Source organism: Atta colombica, unplaced genomic scaffold (assembly GCF_001594045.1).
Source record: "Atta colombica isolate Treedump-2 unplaced genomic scaffold, Acol1.0 scaffold288, whole genome shotgun sequence".
Classification (NCBI taxonomy): Eukaryota; Metazoa; Arthropoda; class Insecta; order Hymenoptera; family Formicidae; genus Atta; species Atta colombica.
In genome coordinates, this window is record NW_017259390.1 from 64,507 (window position 1) to 78,857 (window position 14,351).

Consider the following 14,351-nt stretch of genomic DNA (forward strand, 5'->3'; position numbering starts at 1 on the left):
TTACGACACGCGCTCGTTTTCTCCTCGCCACTTGAGATCGCCCCGGGGACATTAATCCCGTTTAATCAAACACCGGCCAGAATCGTAACCGTCATCTCATTGTGTTTACTCTTCCTTGCGGGACAAAAAACAAGGGACACGGTGTTTATGCATTATTAAAAAAAAAACAACTTTGTGTAATTTAATATACACACTGCAAAAAAATATACTAAATTTTAATAAATATTTGTTTGAATAATGCCAATTGAATATTTGCTGAATGTAAATTTATATTTATTTGATATAAGAATTTATTGTCATTTAACTATTTTATTTTTTATTAATTTAGCAAATATTTATTTTTTGTAAATAAATGTTATGTTAATATTATTCAAATGATTATTTATTAAAATTTAATACATTTTTCTTTCAGTGTAATAATTAAAATAGAATAGAATAGAATCTTTCTATTGAAAATATGAATCCATTCGCAAGATTCTCACGACATTTGATATGAGTGACACATTTTGTGTGTTTATTTATAGAATTAGTTACGCTGACGATAAGATTAAAATGAATTATGTTTCCGGCTCTGCGAATCAAAAGATAAAGTAAAATGAAAAAAAAAAACTTTTATGAACCAACGTAGTTAATTATTGCGATACGTGAATTATTGTATAATTATTGGATACGTAGTTTAAAAATTATTATATATTGGACTTGATTATTTTATCATATAGGACCTTAATTATTTTAAATATTTGGTGTTTAAACTATGGAAGAACTTGACTTCCACCTTATATTATTAATAAGCACTAAATAGGATTCAAATCGAGGTATATAATTACTGATTAATACACACAATAACTGATGCATCATTCACTGCTCATACAGATTTTTTTCTACCTTATCCATACTGATTGGTATTGAAAAAAAAATTATAAGCAAAGAACTAATAAAAAATACTGTGTTATAAAGGTTGGAGCATACTGTCAATTGCATCTCTCTCTCTCTCTGATCTTGTTTTACGCTCTTCTTTATTTTAATTAAGTATATTATTGTTATAAATAGCTGTTATGAATATAAAAATTGTTTTGTTACTTATTAATCCACGAGTTCTGTTCTTTTAATCGTTTTTTTAATTATAACTTGTAATATCATTAGTGCGTAATTATCATTAATATTCTTATTAATAAATAAATTATCTAAATATTGATATTCAATTGATAGAATTTATCAATTTGCATTTTAACTTTGCAAAATGATTAATATCGATTACAACAAATCTTCATAAAATTAAAAATATCATTTTCATTGACATTTAAGCACGCGCATGCGATTTAATTATCAAGTACAATTCTCTTAAAACATTTAATTACGCGTGTTTTCCTAATTCGCTTGTATAGGCTGCTGTAGACTTTATTACTGAAGATTAATATCTTTTCATTATTATAAGATTAAGCTTCATTATTATAAGATGAAACTTAAGATATTTAAAAAAAATTCACAGACACCTGGAATATTACATAAATATATAATTTCGATTAAAGAACAGATTGATTCATTCGTGAATCGTTTTACAAGATTCATCCGAATGTTCGTCAGTATCATCCTCGACTGGATCCTCAATCCCTTGTTCGTTAGTTTGATTTCTAGGATCATTTCGCATATCGATCAACAGACTTTGCCTACACAACGTCGTGATCGTGCTCATGTTGCCGCTGTCGACGTTTCGGGCACGAATTAATCGCGAAAGCTTCAGCTTCCCGACGATCTTTGCCAACGGGCTCGAGGAATCGCGGCGTTTCGCAATGGCCCTCGGCAGAGACTCGCATCCGCGATCAACCGTGACCAGCCGATCAAATGTATCGGGATCCACGTTGATCATTCCGGCACTTGCTGATTTCACCAGCGAATCCGTTCGAACATCGATCTTCTCCTCGCCCAAAGACACGGTTTCGTTCTCTACGGTCAACATCGTTGTTTCTGTATGATTTCTCGCATATCTCGATTCTTGCGAGCTCGAAGCAGTCACTGTCTCGTTCAACTTCGATATTTCTCTCGCCGATATCTGAGTCGTCGACATCCGTCTCCAAGGATCTTCAGGATTGGAGGTAGCATCCATCGAGTCCATTACGGAGCGACAGAAAGGACCACCTCGCCGAGACAGAAAGTTTTCCTTGGCTCGTCTTATCCTGGAGGAACGTGATTCCAAACTGTTGATCACGGAGGATTCCGCTATCATCGTTCGTCCTTCTCTTTTCGCTGCGGCATCCGAAAGTATCTTAAGTTTGTGCATCAAGTCCGATGATACCACATCGCATCTAGAATGATTCTCGTTTTGCTGCTTCGCTTCGTCTTGTTTCTCTTGCCACCTCTCTTCTCGCTTCTGGTTTCTTTCCACATCGCATTTTCCTTCGAATTGCACTTGACTGCACTTGACTTTATCGCGTTCGCCATCGTCGTGTGTTTGATTATATTTTAATTTGCCCCGCATTCGGCATGCATCTGGATCCCGTTCGAGCATTGCTATTTTTGATTTTTCCAGTTGCTTAGAAATTCGTGCAGAAGTATTTCCGATCGAGCATACGTTCATTGTCGCAAGCTCTGTGTCTGATTGAATTTCTTCTTGATCTTCATCAATATATGGTGGATCTTTGTTACTTGATTCTCCGTTCAGTCTCTTATTATTCACGTTATTCTCTTTGCACAGTGAATTTTTTTCTTGAATCATTATTGCATCTTCCGTCTTGCTTTCTGAGCTTCTTCTGGACCTGATGATTTCGGAGAGAATCTCACTTTCCTTCGACGTAGAGCGCAATGGCCACGGCAACGATAATGATACGCGCAGTAGAGCATCTTGTCGGCCCAATTTCGGCGACGCCGATCTCGACTTGTTCTTAGATTTCGACAAATGTGGAAGCCGATCATCGACGGAGCTGTCGCTCTGCTTTCTCGAGGACGGTCGATCTTCTGATCGACGAAACGGGCTGAAAATCATGCGTTTTGTTTTCACGAAGACGTTTCTGGTAGAAGAACCATCCTTCTTGACACATTCAACTTGATGATCGCGAATTATTTTTTTAGATGCGTAATTATTGACGGCCGCGATGTCGTTCTGACGATTTGCTTTTCTGAAATGATTTCGAATTCTTTCTGTAGATTTCGTCCCACTTTCCGTGCACGCCGTAGGAACAATTATTTTATTCAAGGTCTCCTCGTTGATCAGAATTTTTTCCAAACTGCGCATTTCATTGTTCCTAGAGACTGTTACAGGAATAGTCTGAATGGTCGAATCGATAAAGAGACTTCTCGGAGTTTCTAAGAGATTTGATTTTTTTGTTTCTGGTACTCTCGATAATGAAGAAATATCTTTTATATAGTTGCTTCTGTCAGAAGAGGAGCTGTGAATTTTGTGATAATCGACTGGCTCGTACAAGCGATTATCCATTGTATTGCCGCACATATCGGTTTTAAACATGAGAATTTCATAATGCCGATCCGCATCGGTCTGCAACTCGGGTGAACCGCAACTCTCATAATGTGCTGAAGCCTCGCTTTCGCTATCAACGCCATGGCATTCCGATGTAACCTTATTATCTATATACGAGAAAAGAATTTTCATGATATTCTTGTAAGAGAAAAAGATATATAAAATTAAAAATATCTTAGCTGTAATTTTAGCTAAAAGTTCAACTAACAAAAACTAAAAGAGAAAAACAGATCCGATATTAATCAAAAAATGTTGGCCATAAGATTAACTACAAAACCACAAATAATTTGACTTATAGGAATGATTTATTTTTACAAAACTCTAATATTAGCCAATTTAATATTAAAAGATGATAATGAATTATTTATTTTAAGCATTAAAAGTATTATCAATGCTTTTTAATCCATATGAATAATTACTATCTTTCAGTCTTAGGTAAAAAAACCAATAAGAGAATTATACTTAAATTTTACATTAGATATCCAAATGTAATAATAGAACACTTTACGTTATTTTTATGTTTTTATAATACTTTGAAATGTGACACATGTATCCTTAACATAAAACACAATAAATAGAAATTACAAGAATTAAAGAAGAATATGAACTTGCCTAAATTTAAATTCAATAACTTTGATGAAGTTTCTTTGGAATCAGGACAAACCGAAGATGGTACCGTTTTTGTTAATTGATAAGCGCAAAATTCTGCGCTAAGAATTATGTCTCCCCGTTTGGTCTTCTCATCATCTTCGTCATCTCGGAGATTCTTCGCATCGCTCGTCCGCTCATTGTTCGAAGATTCGTCTGCTAGATCCTCGGGCTTCTCCTTACACGTCTCATCCATCCCTTTGCACGTACGCGGTGGGTCCTGGTTGTACCGACAGGACTCTAATTTCAATTGCGTTATGATAAAACTTACTTTTCCAAAAAGTTTGCTTCGACGCAGTGACTGGAATGTCTTGTGAATCTTGAGCGATAAGCAACTTTATTCGTAAATAAACAATTTTTTTATTCATGCTTTGCGCGAAATTGATTAAAATTAAATAAACGTGCGAAATGAAAACATGAAAATAAGATTAAAATAAAAATTGAATTTTAATTTTTTATGTACCATAAGTTCTTCCGCATTCGAAGCCATCGGTGAGATTTCGAGACTTTTAAAGTGAACAGATCCAACGTTGTCACTTTCTGAAATAGAATATTGGAAAATAGGGAAAATAATATATCTTTGATTTATTTCTACACGGTGGTTTATAGGAAGTTGATAAACTTAAATTATATCATAAAATAAAAAAAGTAAATACTTTATCTCTACTCTAAAAAAATTGATATATATGTCTGGAATACTTTACCGAGGAAATCTTCTTTTCTTGTATCACTTTTATTTTCGCAGATCGATGTGGAAGGCGATTCGAGAATCATCGAATCTCTGAGAACACATTACCGATTTTTTATACGATTGTCAAAGTCTGCACGAAAAAAATGATTTTGCTAAAAATTTAATCAAATACAGATCTGAAAATAATTTTATTTGATCATCAAAATAATTATGTAGAAAATTCGAACATAAGCAATTTTTACAAAAATTTGAATGTCCATGAAATATATACTTATTTTGATTATAATTTAATTTATCAAATCTATATTTACTCTCTAAAATTTTTAGAGTGAAAGCTCATTTTGAAAAGTAAAATTTTACTCTTAAAGATTGAAAATTGAATTAATCTTTTTTAAGACTAGTTCAATTTTTACTCTTTAAAGTGAGATTCCGCTCCAAAGAATTTAGAAAAATAGATTTAGCTAAACTTTTAGATACTTCAGCAAAATCGTTTTTCCGTGTGATAACTTCTTAAAGAAATTGATTTGAAATTTACCTATTTGCTTCATCACCCGATTTATCCCAAATATCTCGATTCCATCCAATTGAACGGTCAGACTTTACAGAATCGCCACAATCTGGAATTGAGCGTCGCGCCTTCTCGGTCCTTCCTGTGTCGTCGTCTTCCCTGCTTTCTTTGCACCAGCTCGACTCCCAGTTCGACTTGTCATCATCCAACGAGGTTCTTCCGCACCAGTCCTCAGATACCGGGAAGTATTCTGGACTCGGACTGTTCTCGCTCGAGCAAGCCTGGCCAATCTTCGCGATATTCCATCGTTCACAGTCTTCATCGTCTTCGGTCTTGACCAAGAATACTGGCGAAGGTTCATGACTCGATGTGACTGTGCCAAGAGGAACGGCGATGCTAGTGGTTTCGCTGGCTGCGACGGAATACACTGGCGTTTGATGAGGTTGTACTCCTGCCAAGGGACTGGCAGTTTCTTCAATAACGTCTTCGATGTCGACAATCATCGCTTCTGGCTCGGAATCTTCTATCGCTGTATCCTCCGGATCTTTGATTCCTTGTGAGTTATCTGTGACAAATGGATGCAATAAATTATTAGTAATTGATAGAAAATTAAATGTGATAGCACAGGTATGGTTTAGATAAATAAATAAACTGAAATATAATATTTTATAAAAGTAAGCTAAAATAAACTATACTGTAATTAATTGTAAAAATATAAAACTACGTTTTTTGAAAATTAATTAATTAAGCGGAGGTAGCAAACTGATGTTATTTATTTTGATGTCAAAATGATACACAACAATAAATAATGTCAATTTTCCAAGGAATATAAAAGTCAATAAAAAATTAAAATAACTTTATTTTAATTTTTAACAGTTAAATTTTGTAACCAAAAATCAACATTTTGACTTTCTTTTGACTTGGTGTATTCCTTAAGTTGTGTTGTCCGGAAGATTATTTGAAAAATGTTAAAACATAAAAGATATTAAAGACAGATCATTAGTAGAATAGTGTACTTACTAGAGATCGGTAAAATATCTATCCGATTGTCGTCTTCAAGCTTGCCTGCAGAAGTAAGAGATTGGAGACTTGCGGAGCGACGTAATGTGAACGATTCGTCGCGAAGGCTACCTTCGAAGACACTACCGTCAGATTTAGATCGCTTCAGAGTCCAGTGATATGCATGATTCTTGCCTATAAAATTACGGAATAATATTTTAGCAACTGTTATTTCAGAATATCAAGTTTTTCAAAATTACTTAATCTTATTCATCGTACTTGGCTCTGACAATGCAACTTCGTTCGAATCTTGCGCGAACGGCGTGTAGCCCGGCCCCAAAAGGCGAAACGTGGAAGATCTCGGAGATATTCCGCGGTATTTCTCCCAGTCATACAGTTTCCTCGTAAATTCTCGAGATATACCCTCAAAACGGTAAGAGCCGACAGACGTGCGAATCAACACTTCGTTACCACAATTTACGCCTCGAGACGCAGCCATGAATCTTGAATCAACCAAAAAGCTCAGTAATTTGCAAAGTATGATTAATTAATTCTATTATTATATGTGAAAACTACTTCATTTCACTGGGACTCAATTTACCAAATTAGTGTGGAGTTTTTTATCTTATTTTATAATAATTTCTTCTGCTTTAGATAAAAGTTTCTTCTGCAAATCTTTATTATAAAACTATTCATTTTTAAATAAAAAATTAACGTAGCAATAATTTAAAAACAATTTTAAATAACAATTGCAAATCTATTTTATTCATATATGGACAGAATGATTTAAAAAGAGATAGCAATGTTTGTAAATTGAATTCGAAACTATTCCTGCAAGCTATATTTAATGTCGTTAATTACGGTGCAGATTTGTATTACGTCGTAATAATTAAAAAATGTGATATTTCTCAGATATTCTTTACATCGTTCGAACTCGTTTCGTACCTCGAATCACCATCAAAGCAATCGTTCAGCTGTCTCGCATCGCTCTCTCGAAGTTCCTTCTTGGTCCTCTGCCCAAATAGCAGAAGCAGCTTTTCCAAAGCAAGAAACTCCGTTTCGTCAATGTCAGACGTAACACGATTTGTCATCGGAGATTTCGGTCTTTCGCCACTTCGACATGAGGCCTCGCTCATTCTCCTCCATGCCTCCATCCTTTTGATGAAATCTTCGCAAAGATGTTGCTTCCCATCGCTGCTGAAGCTCCCCGCGCTGCCGATACTCGCGCAGCTTCCGCGCGAGCCGATTGAGCTCTGATTTTTCTATCGTGCGAAAAATGTCGAAAAAAAAATTCAGAAATATTCAAATCAGAAAAAAGGCATGTAAATCATATTAATTGTAATATGAAAGAGATCTTTTAGATGCGTAAAGTTTTCGATTAAAAACAGTTTCTAATCTTTTATCTTAATTAGAAGACTATATATAGTAATGCTTATATCAGACTAGAAATTGAGAATTGATAGAATTTGACTAATCAAAACAAAATTTAATTTTTGTGAAGTGAAATTTTATTTTTCATTAAACTTACTAAAAAGATTTCATTTTTTTAAAACAAGAAAGTCAAGCTAATATTATGCCACACATATAATAAAAAAACCGAGCAAGTATACATGTGGTAATAAAAATATAAAAATAATAAAAATATAAAAGAAATAATAAAAAATAATGAATAAATATTAATTTGTAATAAATTCAATTATTTTTTAATTTTATCTACACTTGCTTGTTTTTTGATCACATTCATCTTATATATCATTGGTTTTTTTCTTTGAGTTGATTATAAATTCAATTTCAATCTCAGTCTGATACGGGCACAATAAAGGATAAAGATTTCGATATTCAGGAATAAATCGTCTTAAATTTTACAAGATTACAGCTTTAATCCGGCAACCCTTTCTTTTCCCAAAACACTTATTATTCTTCACGCAAATGTTCACGAGATCAACATACGCCGTAACATCTGGACTCAGGTTTCGACGAGGAAGAGCGCCAAAGTTGCCAGTCGGTCAACCGTCGACGACTGACGCGTTGCTGTTCGATAGCTACGCTGGATCGACGACCTTTCTTCGCTCGTTTCCAGTCCTGCAGTTTTTTCCTAAACTCGGGCGCGAGACACTCCTCGTTTAACGGCAGGCCATTGCGAATGTTTTGCGGGCCCTTCAATCGCTCCCATTCGATCAGCTTCCGATGAAACTCTGCACCGAACTTCTCCCGCAACGCCTGATAATCCCTGCGCGCTTCCCGATAATGGTTGCCGTTGTTGTTGATACCTGCAACGGTTTTACCGAGATCCTCGACGCTTTCGCTAAGGCTGCGAGCTCGGCGCCTATCTGCGTTTATAACGAAGACATTTTATGCAGCGACGAGAAGCATAATAAACATGCAGAAGAGTTAAGAAAGAATCTTCGCAATTCTTTCAGATAGATTAGTCGTGTTTCTCAAGCGGAGTTTAAAGCTAGAAAGATGGAAGAGCTTATAGAAGCTTGATAACAGACATTGATTTTAAAAAAAGACAGCAATCTATATTCGTATATTGAAACTATTCTCGCGAAATGAATTTAATAGCAATAATAATTGGAATACAATCTGATCTGTAATTTTATCGACAGTATCGTTATATTGTCGCGCTACATTTTTATCATATTATTGTTTTACTACAACAAAATAATTTCAAAATATCTATCATTTTTTTTAATTATTTAATTAATTGAATACATTTTAACATTTTTTTAAAATCAGACTTATGTTTTTTGTTTGTCATGTACGCATAACCGGTACAACAGTTACTATTTTTGTTTCGTTTTGATAAGAGCAACATGTGACACATGTACAATTGGCATGTTGTCAAAAAATTTTCAAGTGAGTTGTCAAATTCTGAATAATGTTACGAGAAATTCGTTGCCCGTTTTTCACTTCAGTAAAAAAGTATCACAAAACGGCAAGTCTATCGAGTGGCCTGAAAATAAAATTCGTTTAACCTCCGAGCAACATCAAAAGAAACTTGGACAATATTCTTCATCGTTGGTACAAATCTGTTGTAAAAAGTTGTTTTCTGAATCAAAGCCTAATGTAAATCGCAAATTATCTAATTGTTGATTACACACTTTCTCAAATTTTTTTAACAAAAATGTGCAAATAGATTAAATGAAAATTTTATTTGTATAAATAATAAATTTGTATAATTATATAAATCCTTCAATAATTTATTCAAAATAATTTTGTGTTATTAAAAGTGTTAATTTAAATTATCTCTCTCTCAATATTAAAATATTAAAAAATTAAATTTATAACTCAAATGTCTGATTATTTAATAAAATTGTTTTAAAGCGAAATTCTTTTCTAAAAAAAATTGTCTTAGAATCTCTAGCGTATATAATAATATTATTTATTAATATAATTTCATAAAGCATAATAAATTTTAGTGCAAAACAATTACAGCCAGTGACGATTATTTAAAGGCCCGACACTCTCTAAAGCTTCGTATTAAAGATCTGATAAAATTCGTGGAGAATGAATCGCAATTAATTACGAACGACATAAAGAATCATTTGGATAGCAACAGAGCCACTCATGCGACTCAATTAGAGAATCTCTTCAAGAAGACGACAGAAAAACTGGACGAACTGATGAAATTAGACGTTTCTTATGGCAGCTGGATGCGACAGAAGATGTTGCTGCTCAATGACGAGATAAAACGATCTTTTGACGCTCTGGAACGAGTGATCAATCTAAACGAGAAGCATATAGCATCTACGTTAAAGAAATTGCGAAGTGATGTGTCGATCTGCATTGAGAGCGCGGAGAGAAATCTCGCCGCGTGTCGCAAACATTATCTTCCTTTCGATCTCACGAAATGCACGAAGGAACAGTCGGACGAAGCAACAAAAATGCTCGATCGGATGAAGGAGGAAGCGCGTCGTAAGTTCGAAGAGATCGCCAAGTTTCACGAAACAATTCTGAGAGCACATGAGATAACGACGCAGGAAGCGATAGAGATAAACCATAAAAAAACAATGGATTTATTGAAGTACCTGGAGAAATGTATCTTCAAGCTGAAGAGTTCGAACAAGTAACGCAAAAAACATGGAATTGAGAAATAGGTAAATAATATAATATAATTGTTAAATAAGAAATGAATTCTAGAATTGATGACTAGAACAAAATAATTCATTTTCAATTGATTTGTTAATTAATTTCAATTATCAGTTAATTAATTTCATTTCCATAATTAATAATTAATTTCAATCAATTAATAATTAATTTTTAATTAATTAATTTTTAATTAATTATCAAGCAATCTTAAAATTGCGAACAATTCGGAGAAGCCTCAAAATTCTGTTTCGAACTTCAGAAATAAATGCGTAACAGAGCCGTTTATCTTCGCGCGCCTTTGTGATTGGATACACGTACATAATGTTTCTTTTAAATAAAGATTTATGGCACAAAAGTGTAAAAGACTTGACGAGAATCAGTCCTACTGTAAATCTACTGGACGTTGAAACGAGATTCTAAAATTGTAGGGACCGAAAATTTCAGGTTTTTGAAAAAGATTTAGTTCAAAAATATACATTGTATGACAAATTAAGTTTTTTGCATTAATATCCAGTAAACACGAACTAACAGTAACATAACAAATAATTATAACAACGTTACAATTTTTAGTTTTATCAATAAATTGTGTCAATAAATTGTGCTGCTAGATAGTAGTAATATTATATTAATATTATAATTTTCTACTCAACAATATAAATATAATACAACACATATTGTACGTAAGAGTTACATTGTTGAGTAAAAATTTAACATTATTATGTATTTATAACTGTTACGTGTGTTTTGTATTACATTGTGTTATATGTGTTATTGCTGAGTGGGAAATTATAATATTAATGTAACATTACTATTATCCTAGTAACGCAATTTATTGGAATAACATTGGCTCAGTATATCTCCAATGCATGTCAATATTTAATCAATATCTTGCAAATAAATTGTGTTACTTGGATGGTTAGTGTTTGCTGGATAACTTCTTCACGATTAATACAATTCCTAATGTTGTTAGTTCAAAGATTAATGTTAGTTCAGAATTCACAAAATATTGATTTATGTTGGTTTAAAGAAACGCGTTTTCTGGGAAGCTTCACTAAATTCTCACCATCGTTCATGAACGATTGCGCCGCGATCACTTTAATCGGACTTGGAGGAACGCTGAAAGTGGCATTTGTCAGAAAAGCACGTCTGACCTTGTTCCATTTCGAATCTTGCTGTTGTATCTTTGGCGCTGGCATTATCGCTTCCTCGATCGTCGAATACTGGAAGCAAACATCATGTTATACATGTCACGAAGACGTCTACAACAACCGTTTGGCAAGAGAAAGCATCGCTGCGGAATTCAGAGGACATTTATTACGTTATATAACGGTTATTTATTATGTAGGAAGTATTATTTTCTACGTGGACGAAGATGGTACGTTTTGTTCAAAATATCGCAAGCGATACATCCCTTAACGTAAAAGATAGAAAGAAAAAATTCCGTTTTAGTTTGAGCGAACGTTAGGTATACGAAGTTTTTTACCTGACGCGACGATTAAGTCTATATTTAAGAGTGACAATAGCAATTATGGGAAAATATGGGACTGTAAATATCAGAATTCTGTGTAAATCATTCGTCCAACCTGTCGTTTGAATTCCTTCAGGCTCAAAATGTCTTGCCGCATCCTGGGGCGTTGTGGCGAGCTTCCACCGGAATCTTGTGCGCTCGATGGAAGAGGAGATATCGATTCCGGTGAAGACAAACTTCTGATTTCCTCTTCGTTTGATGGTATCGTGATTGTCAGAGTTGGTGTCGGCCTCTTCGGCGACATTTCCGGATCTTTTCCGCTTCCGCTTGGAGCATCCGTATCCGATATAATGCGAATTAGTGGTTTACCACGATTACCCTGATTAAGGGAACATAACAATTTCAAAATAACAATAAAATTAGAATTTCTATTATTCTTTCCTTTGGAATAAAAAATACATTTTTCATTACTGCAAACATTACTGCGAATTTCGCAGTAATCAATAACAAATAATGCCCATTCATCGTAATACATGTAATATTCGTTAGAAATGAATTAATATTTTAAATAAAAATACCGAAAACATTTTGTCTGTTAGATATCAAAAGAGCAATGGCACCTCTAATCTCTTGAGTTAAATAATATTTTTTATTTTTAACTTTTATTATATCAAGATGTAAATCATTATTGTAGATAGTTTCAAAACAAGCAACGTCCATATTAATGTATGCTCTTAATAAATAGCTCACTTTGAGTCAAATGTAATATATTTTTTTGAGTTAAATTGTTAATTTAACTTCATGTTTTAGTTAAATTAACGACATGTTGAGTAGGAATAAAGACGATCTGTAGAAATGATTAAAAATAACAAAAATTGCACTCAGAGAAAAAAAGAACCATCTTTTATAATAGTGGCAACTATATAAGTGATAATTTTTACAATTTTTATATGTGGAATTAATATACATATAATTAAATAAAAATTATTTTATAATTATAATACTAAAATAAATAATTTTATAATTATAAAACTAAAGTTGAATGATGATTTACAAAAACTAATAAATTACTTTTATAATCATTCAATTTTAATTACAATAACTGTAAAATAGTTTATTCTCTATGCGTACATTAATTCTACATATTAAACTTGTATGAGATATCTCCTATATAATTGCTTCTACTATGTCTTTTTCTCTAAATGTAAGTATAATTTAATATTATAAATTTAACAGTGTTTACTTAGAAAAAGAAGAAATAAATTCACAAAAAGAATAATTTTGTTGAAATACTTAAAAATTTAGATAGATCTAGATCTGAAAATAATTTTGTTGGATCATCAAAATAATTATATGAAACGTTTAAGTTTGTTAGTCGGTTGCTCCAAAATTTTGATTACTCCAAAATCTCATCTACGGATGTACGAGTGCAATTTTAGCTAGGGGACTCTTGAAGAAATTCGCCTTAAAATGGAACCGTCTGTTAACGAATATACTCGCGATGCGCTGATCAAAGAAATTCAACGGGCGCGGTCGTGCGCGCATGTTGCCGTGGATATTTTTAAGTCGGCACTTGTATGTACATCGCCATTCGTGTCGCGGAAAAGGAATTTTGCGGGATGTTCTTATCGAACTGCTACTCTTGTGACGCGAATGAACAATGCGACATTTCATTGTGACAACGAATCGCAATGTGCACTCAAAAAAATATTTTGCTGCTCCAGCTAGAATTATATGTTTTTTGTATCTGATAGAAAATTATGTATCGTACGCATAGAATTTATAGCATAGACTTTATAGAATTTATAGCTATATGATTAGATGCAATACATATCCAATATTAGATGCAATACATATCCAATATTGCAATACTTGAAATTTAACTATTTTAGCTAATTTTTCGTACTAGATAATTTTCGCTATATAACTGGAAGATCACTTTTTTTTAGTGTGGTACGTAGTTCCGCACGTAAAATAAAAATTACATTTGCAGAATATTGCAATTAATTTCTCCATCTTAATATTACCTCATTAGGAGATTCTATGGAATCGACGCTCTCCGTGACGGAAGTGTCACGATCGAGCGCTCGACCATATCGATCTGGATCATCCTTTTTTTTATCATCCTTCACGAAAGGCGATTGTCGTTCCGGATAGTTTACGATATTTTTGCGCGAATCTAGAAAGATGTATCATTATTATATTATTATTAGAATTATATTATTATTAGAATAATCGTCTCCTTTTATTTTATAGAAAGACTCAAAATTACTGATTATATTATTTATTATATAAAGAGATCATTTTGTGATATTTTGATAAAAGAAGACAAATATACCCTTGTTATTGTATTGTATATTCAATACATTAATTATTGAATATATTTAATAGAACACCAAGTTTAAGGTCGCTTTTTTAAAATATAAAAAACCCTTATTCATTCATCACTATAATTTCATATTGTGACGTCAGA

At 33.1% G+C, this 14,351-nt stretch overlaps 1 protein-coding gene across 4 annotated transcripts in view; it reads right to left on the reverse strand.

Moving 5' to 3' along the window:
* Positions 1–1,467: 1,467 nt before the first annotated feature.
* The window catches only part of LOC108689971, a 16,283-nt gene continuing 3,399 nt past the window's right edge, over positions 1,468–14,351 (reverse strand). For 3 of the 4 annotated variants that reach the window (XM_018196995.1, XM_018196992.1, XM_018196993.1), the window contains 12 exons: positions 13,906–14,057; positions 11,994–12,257; positions 11,474–11,630; positions 8,269–8,648; positions 7,264–7,580; positions 6,598–6,821; positions 6,340–6,513; positions 5,347–5,884; positions 4,825–4,901; positions 4,584–4,660; positions 4,085–4,340; positions 1,468–3,579 (listed from right to left, as the gene is read on the reverse strand). In XM_018196995.1, the coding sequence (XP_018052484.1) occupies positions 1,541–3,579; positions 4,085–4,340; positions 4,584–4,660; positions 4,825–4,901; positions 5,347–5,884; positions 6,340–6,513; positions 6,598–6,821; positions 7,264–7,580; positions 8,269–8,648; positions 11,474–11,630; positions 11,994–12,257; positions 13,906–14,057 (4,655 nt within the window). In that variant the 3' untranslated portion in view covers positions 1,468–1,540. The remainder of the gene's footprint in view (positions 3,580–4,084; positions 4,341–4,583; positions 4,661–4,824; positions 4,902–5,346; positions 5,885–6,339; positions 6,514–6,597; positions 6,822–7,263; positions 7,581–8,268; positions 8,649–11,473; positions 11,631–11,993; positions 12,258–13,905; positions 14,058–14,351) is intronic. The other variant, XM_018196996.1, reaches the window with a different exon arrangement.